This window comes from Tupaia chinensis, unplaced genomic scaffold, assembly GCF_000334495.1.
Source record: "Tupaia chinensis unplaced genomic scaffold, TupChi_1.0 Scaffold000674_2, whole genome shotgun sequence".
In the NCBI taxonomy this organism is placed as follows: Eukaryota; Metazoa; Chordata; class Mammalia; order Scandentia; family Tupaiidae; genus Tupaia; species Tupaia belangeri.
Genome location: NW_006160198.1, coordinates 520,535 through 546,555, shown reverse-complemented (window position 1 = coordinate 546,555; position 26,021 = coordinate 520,535). Strand labels below are relative to the sequence as shown.

General features: G+C 35.1%; 1 protein-coding gene across 1 annotated transcript in view; it reads right to left on the bottom strand.

Moving 5' to 3' along the window:
- KCNH7 (potassium voltage-gated channel subfamily H member 7) overlaps positions 1-26,021 on the bottom strand; it is a 213,049-nt gene that overhangs the window by 25,349 nt on the left and 161,679 nt on the right. Inside the window, exons 9-11 of the mRNA XM_027776500.1 lie at positions 12,982-13,234; positions 7,818-8,023; positions 5,260-5,359 (exon numbers count right to left, since the gene is read on the bottom strand). Coding sequence (XP_027632301.1) covers positions 5,260-5,359; positions 7,818-8,023; positions 12,982-13,234 — 559 coding nt within the window. The remainder of the gene's footprint in view (positions 1-5,259; positions 5,360-7,817; positions 8,024-12,981; positions 13,235-26,021) is intronic.

Sequence of the window (26,021 nt, the reverse complement as noted above, 5' to 3'; positions counted from 1 at the left end):
TTCAAGATTTTTCACAATGTCTGGGAAGTTTTCAAGCAGTCAAAGCATTTAGAGTAAAGAGTTCCCTCTTCCAAATTCTCTCTTTTTTTTCTACTCATTACTTGGTACAAAAGGTAAAACTAAATTCTGTAGAAATCTTTATTTTTACTATTAAATTATCTAGAAAGTGTAGTTAAAATTAAAGACAGGTATATAAACACTATCTACAATTCACAAAGAATTTCCATTTGCCTTCTTGTTCCTTTATGAAGAATTTTCTCTAAAATGTAGAGGGAAACTTTTCAAAACTAACATAGAAACTAAGATCATAAAACTAAGAACATTTAACACACATTGGGTACTCAGTGACTGCCAAATGAATGGGTGATTGGTTGGGCCTGTTACGTCATAACCCTGACTGCATTATTCTCTACTGAATGGTCACTGGCTCTTTAGTCACCCATTAGTAGCTCATTTGACCTTGCATTTTCCATCTGTAGAAAGAGTTCAGCAGAATATTTTAAAAATTTGGTCATATAAGCCATGTAAGTGTATTACATACATACATATTTATATAGCTTTTAATATACAGAATATATATCTCTTCTGGCATTATATATACTATTATGCTAATTTATTTTGTATGTATTAAAATATATAGCAGGTAAAATTACAAAAGAAATATTATTCCCATGATCCAATGGTTTATTTTGGCACACTCTGAAGTAAGCACAATCTAACTTTCAAGACCACTTAAATAGACTATTTTTCAAAATTTTCATCAATTTTGCCCAGCCATTATGGTCTGCTTTTATCTTTCACAATAACATCTTACTTTCATCTCAGAAACTGTAGCACCTCTTCCGACAATGACCTTGATCATATTGGGAAGGTCTGGGATACATACATGCCAGAAATTTAGGAAGGAAAGAATGATGCCTTCAAAAAATACAAGGAGGCCTTACATTTGTACTTGAACTGACAGAATTTATCCTGTAGTGGGCTTATTTCATGAGAAAAAACTGTGAAGTTCATGAGGACCAACCATATTCATCAATAAAATATATATTCATCAATATAAATGGATTATATTAAGTACCTATTTTGTTCAATTTAACTTCTACATATCTCTTCTTTTAAAAACATAGCATTTTGAGTGTGAGCTTCTTAGAATCATGTGGTAGGCATGACTGAAAGTGTGGGCCGCAAGTGAGGCCAAAAGCCGGAAGAGCTCCAGAATCCCATCGAATAAGTAGTAGGTGGCAATGCGGGGTTCGATTTCTGCCGTCAATAACTGACAACATAGCCTTTTTCTCTGGCTTTTGATGTCTCTGCTGATCATCTAAGAGTGTTGATGATCTAAGAGTCATCAACACTCTTAGATGTCTGCCTTCAAGTTTCTGTTTCATATTAGCAGTAAACTAACATTAAAATAATTGGTGCATTTCATAAGAAGCTTTCAGTCTGTGTACCCAAATATCATGTAGCATTAGTGAGCCTCTGAAAGTTCGTACTTTTTTTCCCTTTTAGACATTGATTCTACATCAAGAAATGTAGAATGAGTGCTGACCTTAAGGGTATTTGATTGCAGTGGCAGGGACTAAATTGCTTTCTGCAAACTTTACACTTCCTGAAGCACTCTGTAGTTCTGAAGACTTTGTAATAGGAACTTAGATTCTAGATAATTGAAGATCATTGTGTTTTCACATTGACCAACTCATGGTTAATCACCGACATACCAGAAAAATTCGAAGAGCTACACATAGGCAAATCCCTTAAACCTATACTTTATATGAAACGGGTCTAATAGGCTAAAGGAAAAGTTTTAAAAATCAATAGAAATGTCTAGTTGCATGAACACAATATAAATTGTGACATGCTCTCAGGTCCTTATCAGGAAATAAAAACGTTAGATTATTTAGCTTTAGAATGAGAAAAATGAATAGAACTGAAAGAAGATTTAATAAATCTTCAACTGTATGGGAGACATTATTATACAGACAACATTGTCAAGCTGTTCTTCATTTCCAGCTAGATCAAAATAAGAGATTAACTTCAGGATAAGGGATTTAGATTAACTCTGTGAAAGAACAGCTTGGCACTAGTGGTTTTGATTTGAGAAAAAGTCACCAAGAGAATCATAAAGGGCATTGCAGAAAAAAAAAAATCACCTATCTGAGTGGTTTATTGTTCTGCAAGTGGCCAGAGAGTTCAACAATTAGCCCAATTTAACAAAATTTATCAAACATACTTTTTAAAAGTAATCTACATTTTGATAGAGAAAAAGGGCAAATACAATGCTAATCAACATGCAGGGTGGATTTTGACAATAACATGGGCAAAATGCCTTGCGAATTCATAAGAGAAAGAGAATCTACTCAGTTGAAGAGATCAAGAAACAATCCAAAGCATTAATGGGACGAAGAAATATGGTATTATCTGTTGAAGATATTTTATAGTTTTATCAACTGAAGTAGAGAGAAATGTCCATCTGTTGAAATAATCACTTTGTAAGCTAAATAATGTGATTGAATGTATAAAAGAAAATGAAATTAAAAATGAAAAAATTAAAATCTTAAAAAAGAAACAATCCATATTGAATATATAATTGAAGATTAACCTTGTTAAACATGTGATTTTAGTGTATGTAAAATAGGTGTGGTGCGGTTGTAGATGTGTACATGTGCATAAACATGTGCGTACATACACATTTTTGTGTATTTGAGAACAGGAAGGCAAATTCTGATTAAGAGAAAGATATAAGCAAAAGTAGAGAAACAATTTACATGGGAAAAGGGCAGTTTATTTAACTTAAAAAGCAGAGCAAGCTGAAGCTAGTAGATGATGTTTCCTAAGAGAAGATTCAGAGAGAAGACAGTCAAAAAAGAAAAAAAAAATCAAAAGTAAGATGCTAAAATCTATTTTATCATTCTTTCAACAGATTTTGCTGAGTATCTGCTATACAGCATCACTGAAGCTGCTGGAGACTAAGGAACTTGCCATCTAGAGGCCCCCAATACTGATTTCATAATGATACAAATAAACCTACTAGTATGCTGGAGTAAATGCAGAAGAGATGACTTGATAGGGGAAAGAGGGGGGCTGATAAAGGTAGTTAAAAGAAAGGAATATGGGATAAGACTGAAGAGGTAGGTAGAGAACGATCCTGTTAAGGATTGAGGAAATGAAAAGTATTTAGAGGACTCTGAATATGTGAATGATGTAAACACAACTGGATTTAGACAAAAAAAAAAAAAAATCAGCAGTGATCTAGTGTATGGATGAGAAAAGTACAAGTTGCCTTTGACAGAGTGAGCTAGAAGGCTGCTTCAATATTCCATGGGGGCAGATTGTGGTACTCTGGTCCAGAGTTATGGCTATGGAGAAGAAGAAAAGTGCACCAAAAAGAGATCTAGTTTGAAGACTAAGCAGAGATCAATGAAGGTAGAAATAAGAGGACTTGCTGTAAGAGTTGCAGGAGAGATTAAAAAAATGTTGGCTCCCAGATATCTTCTTGTGTAATTGATTGAATGGTGGCACCACTTACAGAAACATGAAAATCGAAGGAGACACAGATTTCCAAGGAGCAACAATGAGTTTTAGGAAATGTTGAATCTGAGCTGCTTTAGAGAGTTCAAACACAGATGTTCCTCAGTTTATGATGGGGTTAGGTCCTGATAATCCATTGCAAATTAAATATATATTTAGTTGAACATGCACTTAATATACCTAACCTACCAAACATCACAGTTTAGCCAAGGCTACCTTAAATGTTCTCAGAATGCTTATATTAGCCTTTGGTTGGCCAAAATTATCTAACACAAGCCTATTTCATAAGAAAGGGTTGAATATCTTATGTAATTTACCGAATACTGTACTGAAAATGAAAAGTAGAATGATTTGGGGACATAGCTTCTGCTGAATACATATCACTTTTGCAAAATGAAATTGAAAAAAAATATTAAGTAGAATCATTGTAAGTTAGGGACGGTCTGTAGGTAGGTTAATAGGCAGCTGAATGTATGAGATTAAACTTTCAGTGGTCTCAGATTAAGATATAGACTTGCACATCTCCTAAATGAAAATATAATTAAATTATGGGCATAAATGTGGTCACCCAGGGAAAGGGTATTATATAAAATGAGAAGAAAGGAGAGTCTAGGGTGATGCCTTGAGTAACTCTAACAACTAATGAATGGGGTTAGAAGATAATAATATGGAAATTATCTTCAGGGAATTAGTGCAGGTAAAAAGAGTAAAGTGTCACAGATGCTAAGAAAAGAATGTTCAAAATTAAGAAGAGAATTGGTTCGCTGTCAAATGTGGCTCCAAGGCCAAGTAGGTGGCGAATAGAAGGTTTACTAGATAAGCATGAGGCAGGAGTCAAAGCTTCTTTAGGAAAGCTTTCTTCCATCTGCTCAGGTGCTCTTACACGTCCCCTCATCTGGGTTCCCATGAAGAGTCCTTATTCCTGTTACAGCACCTACTGTTTGAAGATGCAGTCATCTCCTCTCAGGACAAGAGCTCAGTCCTCCCTCATGCCACAGAGCCTTGCACAGCTCAGATGAAGACATTCATTAGTCCTCCTCATCCTCAAAATCATTGTGGTACTTGTCACTCCGTGTCCTCTCTAGGTTTTTCTGTCTCATGATTCTTTATCTTTTACTCATACATTCAACAAATATCTATTTAACATTGCATACTTTTGAAGAACTACTCAATATTTTGAGAAACAAATTGTGCAAAATATCCCCCACCTTCTCTGAGGACGTAGATGATTGCATGTGTGCCCTTGATCTGGGGCTGACTTGGGGAGGGGGGAATGGATGGTTGTACAGAACCCTGTATGGGGTTCTGTCTCTGATGTATCTCTATCTCTCTATCTCTCTGTCTCCCTCATTCATGGAATAAATGAATGAATAAAACAAGAAAAAGAGAGATGTTTTGGGGTGATGTCAGCATTTAGAAAGAGTTTTTCAGAGCTCTCTGCTCAGAACTCTAAGGCATAGTTATTCAACTGTTCTTAACTGGCCTGCATTTTTCTTGTTTATTACTGCACACCATTACTTTGTGTGTCCTTACATATAAGACGGCTTGTCTAACTGACATCATTGAGAGCTATCAATCAGGAACCAGAAACTGTGTCATTAACTTTTGAAAAAGCAAAGAATTTGCCATCCCAAAGTCTGAATGAAATTTACTCTTGGAAATGAGAATTATAATGAGCATTTAAGTCAGAAGAGCTAATGCTCTACATTTAAACTTTGGAAATAGAATTACCTCTTTCTCCTTCACTTTCAAATGACAATCTCCTTCTTCGTAGTTTACAGTTGTCTCCTTCAGAATCATTCATGGATTGTGACCGGAGTAACATATCAGCCTTTGTTAATGGAATATGGAGATAAAATGGAAGATTATACAGTTTGAATATAATGCGCTATCAATAAACTCTTTACTATTCCATATCATTTCAACCACATTGAGACTTTATTAGATTTTAGGCAAATAACTATAATACTTTGCTTAATGGTTTTCTCCAAATTATGCATGTATGCCCTTGTTCTGGGGCTGTCTGAGGTGGGTGGATGGTTGTGTCAAGACCTTGTAAGGGGCTCTGTCTCTGATGTCTCTCTATATCTCCATCTCTCTCTCTCTCTCTTTCATGGAATAAATGAATAAATAAAACAAGAAAAAGAGAGATGTTTTGGGATGATGTGAGCATTTAGAAAGACAATATCTCTTCAAGTGAAATTTGTTAAAATAATAATAGTAAGTTTTAAAACTGCAGAATTTGTGTTATTGCAGAGAAAGAAATGGATAAACTAATTTTAATTAGCTACACTATTTCAATTACATGGTAATGATCACAAAGTTAAGTTTCGCAGCAATAAATATAAGCTTCAATCAATAAACACAAGATTTTAAACCCTTTGTTATTTTGTTAGGAGCGTTCCATCTACTTCTTTGGTTCATTCTGTGTAATGTCAGCAATCTTGTAAATAAAAAGTAGAAGCTCCTATTTTATTGCAATTCATTTATTTTCTAAAAATTTTCAGAGACTGTTGCACTTGCCAGAGAAAGGAAGAGAGAGAGAGAGAGAGCGAGCAACAAGAAAGCACTCCGCTCCCTCATTTGGATATGGTAATGCTACAATCCTTTCTCCACTTCTCCTTCCTGTTGGAATTTTTGGGCACTCATGCCCATGTACCAGGTGTGTTTTTCAAGCCACCGGGTCCAGGACTTGAACCCTATGGTAATCCATGCGGTATCTAGCCATCTTCACCTCCAGGCCACAGGTTGGCCTTCCTGTTTTATTTGTTTGGATGCTGCCTAATTTTTATGTAAATAACTTACCTGAGCCCAGTATTTGTTGTTTTTCAAGGTAAAATCAAAACGAGGACAGTGACATTAAACTGGGATTCTGATGAAGTACTAAATTAAAACCAGTATTAAAAAAAAATGCATGTTCTTAACAACATGAGCTTTTAATCACCTAGATTTTTAAAAAATGTTTTGAAAATAAGCAGTTTTCTAAACTGGTGCATTAGCATGTTAAAGGCAGCCTTGTTACTTTAAACGTTTCTCTCTTTAAGTCTCTAAGTGCCTGGGGATGACTTTAACTCTAGGGAGAGTTAAATTTACCAGATTTTACCTCACTACTGACTTGAGAATCTTTTTTTCTAGAATATATTAGTTAGCATTTATATCCATTGGCAAATAAAGAATGCCCAATATATGAGTTCCAATAAAAAAAATTTAGAAGTGGAATAAGGTTCTGGGTTTTGAAGGAAAAGAGACGAAAAAACAACATAGTATTAAACTGTGGGCTACAACATAAGTTCTATACCCACATGGTCCAAAGGGACACATTTTCACAGTGAGAGAGAATGAGGGACATAGGGCCTATACTTTCCAAATTCACTGTCGGTTAACTTATATATAGAAATGTTTAAAATATTATTTCTATTAAATCATACATTATTCATTCTGAAACATTACTTTTGCTTCTGCTGTAAAGCCAAAGTAATATATACTTATGGATTTGAAAATTATGTTAAATGTGAACCTACCCTTAAATGAGATTGACTGAAGCTATTTTAAAAATTACTGTTGAGAAGATATTGATAACCAATTTATGGTGAAGATAACAGCTGAGTGAATATTTTCATTTTTGTATAAGACAATACCCCTTAAGGAATTTTCAATAGTTTTAACTACCTATTTTGTACAAATAATTGACACAAAATAAACCAAGCCTATTTTAAATGAATATGTCACTTAATGGTTCCTAAGAGGTCAATTGACCAACTTAAAATTATTTAACATATTTGAAAGTAATGAGACTTTTTTCTTCTTTATAGTTTAGAAATTTCAATATTAAACTAGGTTTTCCTTCCAAATATTTAGAACCAGCAAAGTCCTTCTGTAAGTGTAGGTGAGTATCTGTAATCTGAAAATCTAAAATCTGAAATGTTCTATAATCAGAAACTTTATGAGAGTCAATATGATGCCACAATTGGAAAATTATACATTTAGCTTCATGTGACAGGTAGCAGTGATAAAAGACACAATATAAATATATTGTACAAAATTTCTCTCAGGCTATGTGTATAAGGTATATATGAAACATAAACAAATTTTGTGTTTACACTTGGGTCCCATCCCCAACATATCTCACATCAACTCAAACGTTCTAAAACTCAAAAAAAAAAAAATCCTAAATTTGAAACACATTTTCCCCCACACATATCAGATAAGAGATACCAACTTTATTTATATAATTCAAAAATAATATAAAATTTTAGACATACAAAAATAAGCAAACAGTTAACGTATACCTTTGCACTCTCGTGCCTTAGGTTGAAAGTCAGTTCCAGGTTTGTTAGAAAATGATCAGAAAACTCAGGATACATATCCAAAACCTCTAACAAATCTTCTCGCTGAATCTTATGTAAGTCACAGTATGTGAGAGCTCTTACATCTGCATTAGACTTTCCAGGTTTGGCATAAAGATGAACCATTTCTCCAAATATATCATTTTTTCCTAAAAAGAGAGGAAAGGGAGGAGAAGAAAAAATAACTTTCAAATGATATGTTTTTCTTCTGAAACTACAAGGAGACCTCAGATCAACTACCCAGTTCCTGAACAAAAGATTTCAAATGTTAAGACTCCACAACCAACAGATAGTTGGGCAACAAAGTCTCAGCACTGTGGTGACTGTCAGCTCATGCTTATTGAGTGTAATTTTGCCTCTGAAGATCACCGGCCCTGACTATAATGCCTTTAATTCCCTATTTTGGTTATTTGGCTAAGTGTGGAAAATGTACGGTCTGGTATGCCCTGCAATGCTAGTAGTCTTGCCAGATATGAGAAATGCTACAATGAGTCAGATTAATGGCCTTTCTGTCTCAGGAGAGTCTCTGGAGCTGACAGAGTGATTGTTGTGGTTAGAGGACTTGGGGAAGGAATAATTTGAACATGCCTTGTTTCCTTTAATAACCACTTCTGGATTTGTCCTTAATTATTACATCTGCCTAGCCACACACCACCTGCCTTCCATGGTCTTGTTCATGTTGGGGATGGGAATGACAGCAACAGCAAATATTTATTGAAAGCTAAGGAGTTACTAGGCACTGTGTCAAATAGGTATATTATCTCATTTTATTCCCAAAATAATTTTATGAAGAAATTAATAATTATTTTACAGATTTTATGAACACATAAAGAGGATTAAAGAGGTAAACTGATTAGCTCAAGGTCACTTTCTGAGCTGGGTGAAGGGGAGAGAGAGAGAGAGAGGGAAGGCAGGATTGAAATCTCCAACATTTTGGTTCCAGAGTCCAGGTCCATATGTATCTGAATATGGGAAGCCAATGACATGTATAGTATTCTCAACTGGATTGGTCTGAGAAGTATTTCATGATGGGCAAAGTATTTTTATAAGCAAAATGAGAAATAGCGATTAACTGTTTTAAAAAATAATTAGAATAATAAAAATAATGATTGGGGAAAACATAGAAAAGATATTGAATGTTGAAATGGGGAGATTAATGTCTCTGTATTGATTGACATGTATGACATTCCCTTTTGAAAAAACAATGTAATACACTGTAAAGTTATATGTAATCCAATGTAATATAAAGAAGATTATGATGATAATAAAAAATAAAAATAAAAAAAGAAAAGTTAGTGGAAAATGAATATTATTAAAAAACTCTGCCTCATTTTCATAAGTTTTTGAGCCATAATGAATTCATGCTTTAATTCCATTTTACACAATATTAAGTTATCAAAATATTGATAACTTATAAAATATTAAAAATTTTGATAACTTCCTTCCTACTGAGGAAATTATCTAAGCCTTTTAATCAATAAAATTCTAACAAAAATTGCTTATAATATTATTTTTTTAAAGAATTATTTTATTGAACTGTAATCATCATCATTATTATTATTTGAAAATTTGATGAGAGAGAAAGAGAGAGAGAGAGAAAGTGAGAAAGCAAGCTACCAGATCCAGGACTTGAACCCAGGTCATCAATGTGGGAGTCCAGCAACCTTAACTATCATGCCACCTGCTAGCCCTTTAAATGAGAATTTAATGGAAAGTAATCAAATACTTTAACTGTTTAAGAAAAGTTGACTTCAGAAAGAATAAATTAACCATAGTTTAAATATTTGCCAGCCTTTCCATAATTGAGTGAATAATCAAAATGTATGAGGATTTTAGGTGCTGATTTACATGAAAATGGGACAGAAAAGAAGAATCTTTTGAAATTCTTCATGATTTTGATGGTTCAGCACATGTATTTTTCAACAACAAAAAAAGAACAGGTACTACAGAGGTGAACTATGACACTCTGACACTGACACATATGGGAATCTTCTAGGTTTATGTCCAGAGACCACTATAAGTCATGCCCATGATCCAGGGCTGGCTGAAGTTGGGAGTGGATCATAGCATCAAGACCTCTCTTTCTTACTTGCTCATGGAAGAATATAGTTTTTCTTAAATGAGGTTTTGAACTAAATTATGTATGGGCTTTGTTTTTTATTTAGCTTATATAACTGTAAATGAGGAAGGAGTAAGCCAGTCCATGTGTACAGCATAGCAACACGCTAAAATTATTATTCGATGAGGCAAGAAGGCTTGTTACCTTCCTGTAGAAACTACATGTAGCTGATTTGAAGATCAGGACTTGTTCATGTTGGGGATGGGAATGACAGCAACAGCAAATATTTATTGAAAGCTAAGGAGTTACTAGGCACTGTGTCAAATAGGTATATTATCTCATTTTATTCCCAAAATAATTTTATGAAGAAATTAATAATTATTTTACAGATTTTATGAACACATAAAGAGGATTAAAGAGGTAAACTGATTAGCTCAAGGTCACTTTCTGAGCTGGGTGAAGGGGAGAGAGAGAGAGAGAGGGAAGGCAGGATTGAAATCTCCAACATTTTGGTTCCAGAGTCCAGGTCCATATGTATCTGAATATGGGAAGCCAATGACATGTATAGTATTCTCAACTGGATTGGTCTGAGAAGTATTTCATGATGGGCAAAGTATTTTTATAAGCAAAATGAGAAATAGCGATTAACTGTTTTAAAAAATAATTAGAATAATAAAAATAATGATTGGGGAAAACATAGAAAAGATATTGAATGTTGAAATGGGGAGATTAATGTCTCTGTATTGATTGACATGTATGACATTCCCTTTTGAAAAAACAATGTAATACACTGTAAAGTTATATGTAATCCAATGTAATATAAAGAAGATTATGATGATAATAAAAAATAAAAATAAAAAAAGAAAAGTTAGTGGAAAATGAATATTATTAAAAAACTCTGCCTCATTTTCATAAGTTTTTGAGCCATAATGAATTCATGCTTTAATTCCATTTTACACAATATTAAGTTATCAAAATATTGATAACTTATAAAATATTAAAAATTTTGATAACTTCCTTCCTACTGAGGAAATTATCTAAGCCTTTTAATCAATAAAATTCTAACAAAAATTGCCTATAATATTATTTTTTTAAAGAATTATTTTATTGAACTGTAATCATCATCATTATTATTATTTGAAAATTTGATGAGAGAGAAAGAGAGAGAGAGAGAAAGTGAGAAAGCAAGCTACCAGATCCAGGACTTGAACCCAGGTCATCAATGTGGGAGTCCAGCAACCTTAACTATCATGCCACCTGCTAGCCCTTTAAATGAGAATTTAATGGAAAGTAATCAAATACTTTAACTGTTTAAGAAAAGTTGACTTCAGAAAGAATAAATTAACCATAGTTTAAATATTTGCCAGCCTTTCCATAATTGAGTGAATAATCAAAATGTATGAGGATTTTAGGTGCTGATTTACATGAAAATGGGACAGAAAAGAAGAATCTTTTGAAATTCTTCATGATTTTGATGGTTCAGCACATGTATTTTTCAACAACAAAAAAAGAACAGGTACTACAGAGGTGAACTATGACACTCTGACACTGACACATATGGGAATCTTCTAGGTTTATGTCCAGAGACCACTATAAGTCATGCCCATGATCCAGGGCTGGCTGAAGTTGGGAGTGGATCATAGCATCAAGACCTCTCTTTCTTACTTGCTCATGGAAGAATATAGTTTTTCTTAAATGAGGTTTTGAACTAAATTATGTATGGGCTTTGTTTTTTATTTAGCTTATATAACTGTAAATGAGGAAGGAGTAAGCCAGTCCATGTGTACAGCATAGCAACACGCTAAAATTATTATTCGATGAGGCAAGAAGGCTTGTTACCTTCCTGTAGAAACTACATGTAGCTGATTTGAAGATCAGGAATTCAATGAAGCATGCTTTTTCCCTGGCAACCAGGGCAACTAGAACAAATCATCAAGGATAAATTTAGTGAAAACCTGACTGGATTGTGGGGCCTTGAATAATTTAGAATGTATTTTATTCTTTTTTTTTTTTATTGGAAATTAAGCTGTACATCTTGTCATTTTGAGAACATTTTAAAAATTTAGGCATAGTAAAATTATCAAACTGTGTAAGGAATCACTCAAACATGCTACTCCATAGTGATTCTACCTAACAGCAAAGAAAAAAGACAATATCTTTGTGCTTTCAGACCTAATAGTCATGGGTGACCATCAAGTTAAATGAAAGAAATAATGGTATTAAATGTCTGTTATTTAAATGGAGGTAGATTTAATCCACAGGGGGAAAAATAGTGCAAATTTCCATAGACATGGTGGTGGATGTTATCATGGGGGGTAGAGTCTTAATATTGGCTAGATAGGAGAAGAGAACTGACCTTGATTTTCTCCATTTCCTTGTTCTTCCCCAAAGTCCTAATAGTTCAATAAAATCTTACAAGTTCACATGGCCTAAATGTATTTTTAGACACAGATTAAACACAGACTTCCTTTTGTACTTTAATAAGTTTAATTTGTTACTAATTTTAATCTCACCACCTCTATCCCTGGGCATTCTGTTCATAGCTGCATACACCCTAGACAAGGTCTTATGTAATTGGTGGGACACAGAAGGTAAAAGTGCACAGCGAATAAGGGAAATTCATCAAAACTTAGACCCAGTTTATGACAGGGTATGGACACATGCAAGGGAGTACCTATAGTACCTATATTTTACTTTAAGGTCCTACAGGATCAAGCGCAATGCCAAAAATCTGACATGAAAAGGAAAATATTGACTCTTCATATATTTGGATTCGAATGTCTAAATACCTGCCATGAACTGATGGGAATCATGGAATCATTGTTGACATAAGAGACAAAGTAAGACTGTCAAGAAAATATATTTTCTTCAAGGTTAATTTGATCTGATCTGAATTTTAAATAAAGCTTTCAAATTATCTACCAATCTTAAAGATTTTTTTAAAAAAATTAATAGATTAGCCATTTTTTTTTCTGTCATTTTAAACCTTGTATCCCACAGGCTGATAACTGAATTTTTCACCATCCCACCCTGTTCTAAAACACTCACCCAGAATAGCCACCACAATGTCGTCCTTGAGGATTTCAATGGAGCCTCTGGATAAGAAATAAAGTGCAGTGAGGACATCCCCACAGTGAACCAGGGTATCTCCTGGAGGTGCATGGGTGGTCTTGAACTTCATTGCCAAAGCTCTAAGGCAACCTTTACTTGCTCCCCGAAAGGCTTTGCAGTTTTGCAGCAAAGTCTGGTTGAGATGTAGACAAATGTCAGCTTGTAAACATTCTGGGAAACCCTTTAGGACCTGAAGGGAAAAAAAAAGAAAGAGTTCATACTACCAGAGCACTGGGGTATCTCAACCTGAAATAAAGTTTATTTCTTTTTCACAGAACTGCAGGTGTAGTAATTGTCACACAGGCGTTCTTACAAAGCTTCTCCCTCGCCTCCTTCATGAATACTTGGTTTGCTAAACATGTCAGATTCTGAATTCAAATACTTGTTCTCTGAATTAACTACAGGCATTCAGACTCAACACAAAGGCTGTCTCATTAAAATGGAATTCCTACAACTTTTCACACTGCTTCTCTTTCCTGCATTATGTTATGCAGCATCTTACTGTGCACAGATAAAATGCAATGTAACAATTAATACGACATAACTAAGAAAACGTGGTACAACTAGAAAGAATCAACCGTTTTAGGAACCACAAGTCAATTTTGGTTGCCATCTTTGGTATACATTTTAATTATAATTAGTAAAAATGTTGATCCTGAAGTAGCCACGGCATTTGTAAATGATATATACTAGAGAACACTCTTAGTTCACAGTTCTTGGGATATTTATTTCATACATACATTATTAATACTAAATATTTTGATGAACACTAAAAATAGAGTAAGGAAAGGAGAACAGCAAACATACTTTAGAAGTGCGTTGCAATTTTCAAAAATGGAAACTGCCAGAATTTACAGTGCATACATAAGCTTTTAAAGTGCTACTGTTTTGACAACCTATTCAGGGGCTAATTTAAAACTTGTAGAACAGATTAAATAATAGCTTGTGACAACTGCTATTCAATTTGAGCTGAATAAAATTCTGTGTTATTTTTATAAATCCCCAGTACACAATGGGTCAAAGACACTCAAATCTTGCCTCTCTGTGACTTGTTTTGGGTGTCATATATAAATTTTAAGCTTCATGTTGGATTTCCTCTGCCAATGTGAATTGGCTCATTTAACTGTGCTTTGGGTTGTGGGAGGGGGCATAACACAGCGCAATTTAAAGTGCAATAACGCAGTCTGGGGATTGTCTGTCTTTTTAGATCAATCTTGGTATGCTGTCCAATATAGCTAAAAATAATCACGAGTTGTTTGTAAGACAATTAAAATGTACCTGCCCCTAGAGGAACTTGAAATTAAATCACAATTGAGTGAACATACAATTATTACTATTTTAAATCTTAAATAGACATAGGGATTTGACTTCTGTAAGACCATCATGTGATGTAAGTGCTCAGACTGACTGATGTTATATCAAATATTTAGTTGTTATAAAAGTCATGACATATCTTTGCATTAAAAAAAAACCAGAAAAATGTGTTCATAACTTCAGACAACCCAATATGAAAGCATCAGTAAAGGACCTGAAGCAAAAAGCCCTTAGTTTCTACTGTGGTTTTCTTCATTTTATAGAGTCACTCACTAAAGTGGGTGGAGGTGTTTGAGAAGAAAATCCATGAAGTTCAGTTCTGGTCCTGAATTTGCCACAGGTTGATTCTTGTGCAAGGCACTTTACCTGTCTGTGCGTCTCTATCATAAAACAAAGTCTTTACAGTGTTCAAAATAGCCATAAATTACCAACTTAAAAGGTGTGCTTTTAAGACATTGCTCGCCCAGCTCTGTACTGCTATAAGAACTCAGACTTTCATCCTAAAGATTCTCTAATACCTGACTCAGGTTCAAATGACGTGAGTTGCTCTGATATGAGTTCCTGAGTCCTCATCTGCCTTGTCTTTACTGAAACTTTCACAATTGTCTAAATTACTATACTCCCGTGGTACTTCCTGTGTGGCCTGCATGTATCAACTCAGCTCTTTTCATGGAATAAACCTCTGGGTCACTGATGCCTCCTACCTGATCTAAAACATCACATTGGATTCTTTCCAGATGCTTGACTGGAGTTGATCTATGTTTGGAGACTGTTTGTCGAAATGGGAGTCATTTTACTTAGGGGCTGTTTAGCAGAAAAATACCCCAGTTAACTGACCTTTACATATGACTTAATCTTCCTGAAGCCTGTTTGGTATTGGCATAATTCTCAAGTGATCTCATACTAAAGACACAGATGTATAGGTTGTTACGCCAAGTAATAAATGAGACATGTCCATCTTTCTCTTAAGAAATAATGCCCATAATAAGACGCAAAGTTATCCTCTATTTCCCATAAATACAGATGGTATTACTACCATTATAGTAGTTAGAGTGAGAATACTGAGCTTGTAGCTGATATTTTTTCACATTATCCCTGAAGTCTTCTTTACTACAGACTGGTTATGGGAGAGAAAGTTTCATGTGCACGTGTGTATATCACATGTGTATATTCATGCTTTGAGTTGGAACACAGTGATGAGATAGATGGGGCTTCCCATTTCTCTGAGTTGGCGTTTGAGCTGTGGAATTAGGAAGGCATGAGCTAAAGTCCATCACTCCATCACTTATTCATTTTGATTTTGGTCAGCTTATTCAACCTCTTTGAGATTAAGTTCCTTCTTTTGTAAAAATTAAATTAAAAATGCTTGCTTCATAGAGTTATGTTCATGATTAAATGATGATGTATGCAAACCACCCACAAATAGTAGGTGTTCAATAGATAATTTGTTTGACTTTTTCTGTTTTTTCTTGGTAACATATTTATTATTCCTGAAGAACTGGTATGATCTTTTTAGCTAGAAATTAAGAGACACAAAACTTATTTTGTTTTCTCTTTTTTCTGCTTGATAAGATATTTTCCACTAAGCTTTACATTTTTGACTCATGAGAGTTTAAATGTTGTATGTTCTACTACATTATTGATTTAAGTTTTTTTTTTTCCTTGCAACTCTCTTCAATCCTTGTTTCCTATTTCTGGCTTATTAATTGTTCCGGCTTACTTTCACTTAGGTTTTCACTGTGAGTCTCCTGAAGTCCTTTTAAAAGTAGAAATTTTGCAAATATCTTATTGAATTTCTAGTTAGTCTTGGACTTCAGCTCATACTTTTCTAATTTCATAGCATAAAACATTAAGGGCACTTGAAAAAGATTTTCCTTGTTAAATGTCTTTGCACCCCAATGGTCATCCTATAACAAGTACTGTAACACCTATTAGAGAGGATTACGTCAAGTTGGAGATCACATAGAGACTTTGTTTTCACAGGAGACAAATACATAGATCTTGGAGTGAATTTGCCTAGTTTAAAGATTTTTTTTTTTTTTTTTGGAGAGGTTTTTGCTATAGGGTGCGTGCGCTCGCCAGACAGACAGAGACAGAGAGACAGAAAGTGAGAAATCATCCCCCCGGGGGTATGGCCACGCCGCAATCCCTTCTCCTCCCCTCTTGGGATCTTGGGCACACATGCACATGTGCCCAGTGTGAGTTTAAGCCGCTGGGTCCGGGACTCGAACCGTCGTCAACCACATGGGAGTCCAGCGACATAGCCATTACATTAACTGCTGGTCCCTAGTTTAAAGAATTTTTGAGTGGTGTTAGCCCTTAGCTGACTTTCTTAAGTTAATTGCATGATTCATTCAAGTAAACTCAATAAAAGTTAAGATTCTATTGTTGAATCTCTTAGTCCCCTGATGTCCCAACTATCAGGCTCTTAAGAGTATGGGATATGGCTATGCTTAAGTTAAGTGACTAATGACACAATTAAAAGGGAGGAAACTGAAGAAGAATAGACATAAATACATGGGTGGGAAAGTAGAAAATGAGAACTAGGGAAAGTAGATCTCTGTCTGGGACATTCCTCTTCATCGGTTCCAGCCACATTGACTTCTTTGCTTCCTATTCACTGTACTTTTTTTCTTTTTCTTTTTCTTTAGAGAGAGGGTTTTTGCTACAGGGTGCCTGTGTTGCCAGAGAGACAGAAATTGATAAATCACTACCCAGGGAGATGGCCATGCCACAGTTCCTTCTCCTTCATTCTCCTCTCAGGATTTTGGGCATGCACATATGTGCACTGAGATGAGTTTTAAGCCACTGGGTCCAGGACTCGAACTGTGGTAAATTATGTGGGAGTTAAATGACATAATCATTATGCCATCTGCTGGTCCCCACTGTACCATAAGTAAAAACAATGGCTGCCCTCTAGCCTCCCAGAATTAGAAACTCCTCATTTACCACTCAGATACTGGCCTTTTATCAGGCCTAGCATATCTGACTGTAAAGAGTTGCTATGTCAAGAGACAATTATAAACCAGAACACAAGCATTTCTACTACACTCTATCTGATCTTGTCTGTCAAACTCTGAAGCTTCAAAATACATACCACTTTCTTCTGCACATCTGAAGCCATTGTTTTCTGAACCAGTCTAATTTAAAGACCAGGATACATTACCCATAATCAGTTTCATGGCCTGCAGCTTAGAAAAGCTGTTCTTACCCTTTTAGTAAACATATTAAGTATCTACTATATGACAACCACTAGGTTAAGGAGCATAACAATGAATAAAATATGTTCTGAAGATATACCTGATTCTCGATCATTTCTCTAAATGTCTAGATTTAAAAAAAAAAAAAAGAAAAGAAAGCAAAAAAAAAAATAAATAAGCAAACTTTTTTTTTACAGAGTTAACCAGAATTTCCCATACTCTTGTTTTCCATGCCAAATTTAGACATTAATAACGTAAATTTACAATACCACTGTTGTTCAAATGAACTTACAAGGAATGAATTTAAGGTCAGTGAAAAGCTCTGATTCTGCTTTTTGAATACTGGCTGAGCTGGCACAGAGACAAATTGCTTGCTGCTTTTAGATGGGGTGTCTTGCTATGCTACATACTCCTCCTGTCTCAGCCTCCTGAGTAGCTGGGACTACAGGTGCGTACAACCTTGCTGAGGTTTTAAGATGAGTTTAGAATCTAGCCCCGGCTTCTCATTTGGCCTTTGTCTGCCAAGTAGCAATGGTAAACCAGCATGTGCTATCATGGTTGGGCCATGATTTTTAAAACTTTCAGAAAAAATTTCCAAGGTTGCTAAAAATCCCACATCTTTATCATGATATAAGGTCGCTTGAATTTTTAATAAACGTAAGATTTATTTCTCTTCACTTGAACTTACATGAATAAAATGTCTTCAGACTTTCAAAATCAAATCACGATTTACAAAGCAAATTTGTTCTTTCAAGTGAATATGAAAAAGCTTTCTGTGGGAACCAGCAGTTAGTGTAATGGCTATGTTGCTGAACTCCCACGTAGTCGACCGCGGTTAGTGTCCTGGACCCGGTGGCTTAAAACTCACGCCGGGCGCGTGTGCGTGTGTGCCCAAGATCTCGAGAGGAGAATGGAGGAGAAGGGATTGTGGCGTGACCATCCCCCCTGGGGGTTGATTTCTCGCTTTCTGTCTCTATGTCTCTCTCTGTCTGTCTGGCGAGCGCATGTACCCTATAGCACAAAAAAAAAAAGAAAAAGCTTTCTGTGATTGATTACAGAAATCAGTCCCATAGGTTAGTAATAGAAGACTTCAAATTAAAAGACATAATAGCACAAAGACGACAATAACAAAAAAATCAAGATAGCATTATTGAATCAAAATAAGACTAATTAATCACATATGACTGAGAGTAAAAATGGAAATAACTACTGCATAATAAACATGTATCAAACATGACCAGATACTAATTCAGAAGTATTCAACTTCATGTTAAACTTCCCTAAAATGTACATATTCTGATGCTTTTTTTTTTTTAGTTTTTTGTCATAGGGCATGTGTGCTTGCCTGAAACAGAAGAAAGTGAGAAATCACCGCTTGGGGCGGATGACCACACTGTCATTCCATCCTCCTCCAGTCTCTTCCTGGGATTTCAGACATGCACACACACATGTCCAGAGTGATTTTCAAGCCACCAGGTCTGGGACCGGAACTGTGGAATTGGCCGTTTAGGATACAGTGCCTTAACCTTCATGCCACCTGCTCATCCCTCTGACACATTCTTAATGGCATTAAATTACAATTTTGTTAATATTTGTGATTTTGTGTGAAATCAGATGTTCTCTATTCTGAGGAATTAAGTATAAAATTTAGAAATGAGTGGATGCTGATGTTAATATACCCCAGAAACATCTGATGTTTTTGTCATGCTCATAGAAATGATATTGGTCTCATAACCTGGATAGCAAAACTGTCTCAAGATAGAGTACATTTTCCAGATTCTGTTTGGAGATTGGTTATATAGGTTTTATTTTGAGTTTTGTTGTTGTTTTTTTAACCAAAACTCTCTCAGCAAATTCCATATTATTTTGAATCCCTGTATTTGTTTGTTGAAAAGAATCAAAATGTATTCTTAGATAGATATCCCATACCTAGATTGTATTGGAAGGTTGATCTGTATTTGAATGAACGGTTGTTGTCTATTTCACTTAGCGTAGCTGTATACAGGAACATTTCAAAGGAAGGCTGAATTGGGTACATTTATAAAAACAGTTAATTATGGGAAATACTTTCCCTAAATAGCAGATTAATCATATGGACAGATTTGGTGCCTTTCATAATTGACATTAGGAAATTTTCTAGGTATATTGTCTGGGTGATTAAATATATTTAAATCTTGATCAATTAGGATAAATCAAAACACAAATTAACACTTCCTATAAAGCACTAAACCTCGAGCATGAATAGTAGGTAGGTTTTGCAAGTAATATGTTAAATCTTAAGTACTTTAGGGCAGCCTAAAATATAGCCTTAATATTTTGAAGCATTTCCTGATTCTGATAGAATCATTGTTTTCCACATGAGTATTCAGCTTTTGTTAAATTTTTATCATTAGTAAGATAATGAACATGGCTTATTGTTGTTCCTAGATGCTAATGTCTTAATATATTAGATTCTATAATTTCTAGATCATTCCAAATCATGCTATTTCTATGATTTAATCATTAGGAATAAGAAAAACACATATTTCTTTTTTCCTGTTTATTTCATATTTAATATTACATTATACTACTGATTGTGATAGTCAGGGACTTTTAGTAGTTTACCCATACACATTATACACTACTTTAGTCTGAAGGTCACATTTCTTTGTCATATACTTTCTTTTTTTAAAAGTTTGTTTATCTATTTTCTCAGAGAAAGAGATAGATTAAGAGAGGCAATCCCAATAGGGTCTTCATGCCATGATCCAGGCCCAGCCCCAGACAGTCTGGACTACAGGAACATGCTTGTCCCGTCTCCATGTCCAAAGAGACCCCAAGACATGAAATTGGGACCGTTCCAGGTGGATCCAGTTATGTTTCCACCACCATCTAGCTCTATCATTTACATTCTTATTTGACCTTCATGTGGCTGATGAAAATAAGAAATTACGTTGTTGTATAGCATCATTGTATCTGGCCAGATTGTTGGCAAAAGTAGAGCATTGTGAAATCTATGCCTGCTGGAATATTTTTAAGTGTTGGGAGAATAAACTAATTTTCTGCATGCAATTTTTCAACATTTATTTAGTATATGGTTTATATCACACAAGGAAAAGACATTATGGGTAGAACAAAAGTCTGGCATCCACAGGCATCCATATCAATGTCATAAATCTTGCACGTGTTTTGGTCCAGTAAAGACTCTTTGAAAAATGAAACAATTCTTCTTCCTGTATCTTGCCCCCCTTTTTCTCCCTCACGACTCTTGACTCCTAGTTAACAATATGACTGCGAATTATTTATTTACTTTCAGAAGGAAACTTACACTTAAACGTGACCCAAATTAAGACAGGTGTAAGGAAGATTGAAGTGTGGGCCATACTCTTCACAAAGATAGGGTTTATTGCTTTTGCATGCATCTCCTTGTTGTCCAGTCTCTTCTGCTAATTCAGCCTGAGTTAGAAAGAGATCCTTGGGGGACCAGCAGATGGCATAGTGGTGACATTACTGCACTGCCATACAGTTGACTGCAATTCAAGTCCCAGACCTGGAGGCTTAAAAATTTACTCTGGGTATGCATGCCTAAGATCCTGAGATGAGAATGGAGAAGGCGTTGAGCAGTGGCCATTGCCCTGGGAGGTGACTTCTTGCTTTCTCTCTCTCTGGCAAGTGCACATGCCCTATCACAAAAATCCCTCCCTAAAACAAAAGAGTTCCTTGGGATTTTTGAAATGAGGTCTCAGCAGAACCCCTGGAATCCATTAGTGTTTCTATGGGGAATGGGGGGGGGGGATTTGCATCCTAAGGAGCAGTTTCAGAAATCTCCAGCTTTCTCCCCTGCTCAGTTATTTGGGAGAGGTAATAAGGGAAAGGATGAATGTAATACAACTACCGTGGGCTCTGTTGGATGCTCTGCAAACATTTCTTCCCAGATGTATTGATTGACGATGACCTGAGTTTCATAGTAAGCAAAAAGAAAATGTAATCTGTCAGGTACTGAAATGAATCAGTTAAAATTCCAGGTGTGTTTAAAATACTATCTTGAATTTGAATCAAGCTTCATGGTTTCAGAAGCATTTTTCAAATTTCAGTATCAAATTTTAGAATCAAATTATTTGACTGAGTTATCAACATTGTGTGAGGAATATAGTGTTGCAGTTATTCAGTTTTTCATATGTGAAAGCTGAATCCTAACTCCATTAAGGAATTTTATTTGTGGAAGAACTAAGACTGTAATCTTAGTACAGAGTTCTTCCAATTAATTTAAATTGTTATAGATCTCCATCAAATTGGATTTCTAAAGTTAACTATATGGTGAGACACAAAATGTTTCCTTTTTCTTTTATTTATATATATGTAACAAGGAATAAAAACTGGCATAGATACTATTTTCATTTTATAATCACTAGGAAATTTGTTCTTGGAAAGTTTTAAGGTTGAAACATGAAACAATCATTTTCTAAGGTAAAGTGATGGCTGTATCAGAAATTGTATAAGTTTCTGCAAAATAGTAGAAACTGTCAAAATAAGTTCTCTTCCTACCCCCGACAGATGCCCCTCTGTAAAATATATGGACTGTTACCTAGGCCTCTAGATGTTCCAAGTAATATCGCGTCTCTGAGACTTTCAGCTTCTATAAGCAAGGTCACAAATTAGTTGTGTATGATTAAAAACTTATTTATTTCCATTGTAATTGTTAGTGTAATTATATAATTCAATCATATAATACATTAAAAATGAAATTTTGTGTAAAGAAAGAGAGCAATGCTTTGCCCCTACTATGAACATAAAACTGAATACCTTGGAGAACTTTACAAAATGCAACCACATTTCTAAGTCACGAGTGGGAGCTATCATATTTTAAAAGGAAAAATATTGCACTTCATGAACTGTGATTATAGTATAAAAAATAAGAAAAATAAGTTACTTCAAATTTTGAATTACTTGTAAACTAAGAGCCATACTGATATGTGATATACTTTTAGCAAAAGAAAAACACTTGCACATGGTAATACAGAAAAGATTAAATGATTTCTAAGAAAGACCCCAATTCAATTTTATAATGCAACAACTTTGAAAACTTAGATGAAATAGATGAGTTCTTGTTAAACAGAAATTGCCAATAGGGACCAAGAAAGAAATAGAGTAAATGTGGGGCCAGCAGTTAGCATAATGGATATGTCGCTGGACTCCAATGTAGTTGACCACTGTTTGAGTCCCAGACCCGGTGGCTCCAAGTTATGCTGCGCATGTGTGCGTGCGTGCCAAAGATCCAGAGAGGAGAATGGAGGAGAAGGGATTGCAGTGCGGCCATCCTCCTTGGGGGGTGATTTCTTGCTTTCTATCTCTCTGTCTCTCTCTGTCTTTTCGGCAAGCACACGCGCCCTATAGCAAAAACAACACAGCCACTTAAAAAAAACCCGTAAAAAAAAAAAAAAAAAAAAAAAAAAAAAGAAAGAAAGAAAGAAAAGGAAAAAGAAAGAAAAGAAAAGAAATAGAGTAAATGTTATCCTAATAGAATAAGTATGTTGATTAAATTCTACCACTAAAACTACCAGCACCTATGGTTGTAAAATTGATTTTTTTCTTTTTTTTTTTTTTTTTTTGCTATAGGGTGCATGCACTTGCTGTAGAGACACACAGAGAGAGAGGGTCTACTATGGACACACAGAGAGAGTCTACTATGTGGAAGTTCAGCAACATAACCATTATGCCATCTACTGGTCGAAATGGTGAAACCACTTTCATTGTCTTAAGAGCAGGATCACTTTCATTATATTCAGTTATTATTACTTGAAATTGTTGGGCAATTAAAGAAAACTTAAAAAAAAGAAATTATTATTTAAAAAAAGAGAATGAATTTATCCTTGTCTGATGCTGATATGACTATACACTTGAACATCTAAGAATAAACTCTCCAAAGAATCCTATATTCCTTAAAAAGCCCCAAACAAATTAAATTGACCCAAACTTTGAAAAAGTCTAATCAAAATGAGGCAGAGAATTTAAATTACTTGGATAAAAAGTGAATAGTTTTATTCTAAACTCTCAATAAGCAGAAAAAAATGGAAATACGTAATGTATTTCATTTGATTGACTATATTGCATAAAATTTAAGAATAAATGTAATGACAAAGATAAAGGAATCACCTCTCACTGCCTAGTTTCCAAGATGACAAAGATGACAAAAAAGAAGGAACAACGGCCATGCCAAAAAGGACCAGGTCCACATGCAACCTATTCCCTGCATGAACTATCCCCAATGGGAGCCCAAAGACAAGGTTATTGAGAAGTTCATCGTCTTGGGACCAGCAGTTAGCGTAATGGCCATGTCGCTGAATTCCCACGTAGCTCATCACGGTTCAAGTCCCGGACCTGGTGGCTTAAACTCACGCTGTGTGTGTGTGTGTGTGTGCGCATCACAAAGATCCCAAGAGGAGAATGGAGGAGAAGAGATTGTGGCATGGCCATCCCCCCTGGGGGTTAATTTCTCACTTTCTGTCTCTCTGTTTTTCTGGCGAGAACATGTGCCCTATAGCAAAAACCTCTCAAAAAAAGAAAGAAGTAGTTAATCATCTGAAATATAGTAGAGGCTGCAGCCATTAAGCGCATCTCCAAAGGAAGTGTCTTTGACGCCTATGTGATCACCAAGCTGTGTGTGAAGCTACATTACTGTGTGAGTTGTGCCATTCATGGCAAGGTAGTCAGGAACCAATCTTGTGAAGCTCAGAAGGACCAAACACCCTACCACCATATAGACCAGTGGGTGCTGCCCCTCGCCCTCCACCAAAACCCATGTAGGGAGCTGAATATTGAAGGACTGAAGAACCATCTTCTGGGAAAAAATAAGGCCATGAACACTCACCAGAGAGAGACCCAGAGAGAGAAAAGAGAGAGAAAGTACCCTCTAATGGTATGGAGTCATTCCTCAATCAATCTCTTTTTCTACATCTCTCTATCCTGTTGGGATTCTGAACACGCACACACATGAACCTGGAATATTTTTCAAGTTGTCAGGCCAGGATTCAAACTATGCAATCAACCAAGTGAGATCCAGCTTCCTGAACCATCAGGTTACTGGTGCAACCTGGTGAATCTTGATATTCGTTAAAATTTCTGAATCTTGTGAGCTAGATTTGACTTTAAAGTCTTTGGATCAATAGATTGTTATAATTGAATTTTAAAAAGCCATATATTTTATATTTAAGAATAAAGTCTCTCAAAAGGCAAAGAAAAAGAAGATAAGAAAGATTATAAGAGTTGATTTACTTTATCAGATATTAAAACACGATATAATACCATAAGCACAAATCATTCTCATATTATCATAGGAATAAAAAGCAGATTTGAGAGTCTAGACATGTATCTCAGTTGTATCTTATAATTTCATGTATAGCTTAGGTGGTATTTTAATCAAGTGGAAGAGAAGTGTTTCAATAAATTCTATAAGGACTGATTTCTGTTCCTGTGTGTGTGTGGGGGGGAGGGGGGGAGGAATTTATGTACATCTATTTCAAACAGAATTTGCCATTTTCCTTTTAATCATATAACAAAACTTATAAGAAAATGCAGCAAACTACTCATGTAATGCAAAGGTTTAATAGGACTTCTTTAAAATAAGAAAGGACCTATGAACTACATAAGAAAAGATGATCTATTAGGCTGTATTAAAAAAGAAAACACAGGGCCAGCAGTGGCATTGTGATTAAGGTGCTGGATTCCCACATGGCCCACCATGGTTCGAGTCCATAAGGAGCTTGAAAATCAGCCCGAGTACTTGTGTGTGTGTGTGTGTCCAAAATCCCAGGAGGAGCATGGAGGCCAGGGATTGCAGCATGGCCATACCTGCAGAGGATGGTTTCTCACTTTTCCTGTCTCCCTCTGTCTCTCTCCAGCAAACACATGTGCTCTACGGTAATGACCTAAAAAATAAATAAAACTTTTGTCTCCAAAAGATGTCTTAAACAAAACAAAAATATTTAAGATATATTAGGAACAAATTTCAATACATGTGCCAGATAAAGCATTAGTATATGTAGTTTAGAAGAGTTTTTGTAAGGTAATAGTAAGCAATAAACAAAAATTTGCTAAAAATTGTGAATAGGCAAATCATAGAAGAAAAAATTCAAACAAATATGTACATGAACAAAAAGAGTGATTAAATCCATTACTAACTAGAAGAATTATACTAAAAGAACAACTCTCACATGGACATTTAGCTGGCAAAAATTAAAAATAACTATAATATTTATCTCAGAAACCTCTTATCTGGAAATCCACCCATAAAAAATATAGTAAGGAAAGTGTATGTGAGAACATTTATTGCAGTATTGTTTGAAAGTGGTGTGTGATTAGAAACAAAATGAAAGCTTGTCAATAAGAGAACAGTCCACTCTAATAATTACAGAGTGCAGTGATGTACTATTATATCATGTATTACATATAGTATATAAATTAATTACTAAAGAATATATTTGTTAT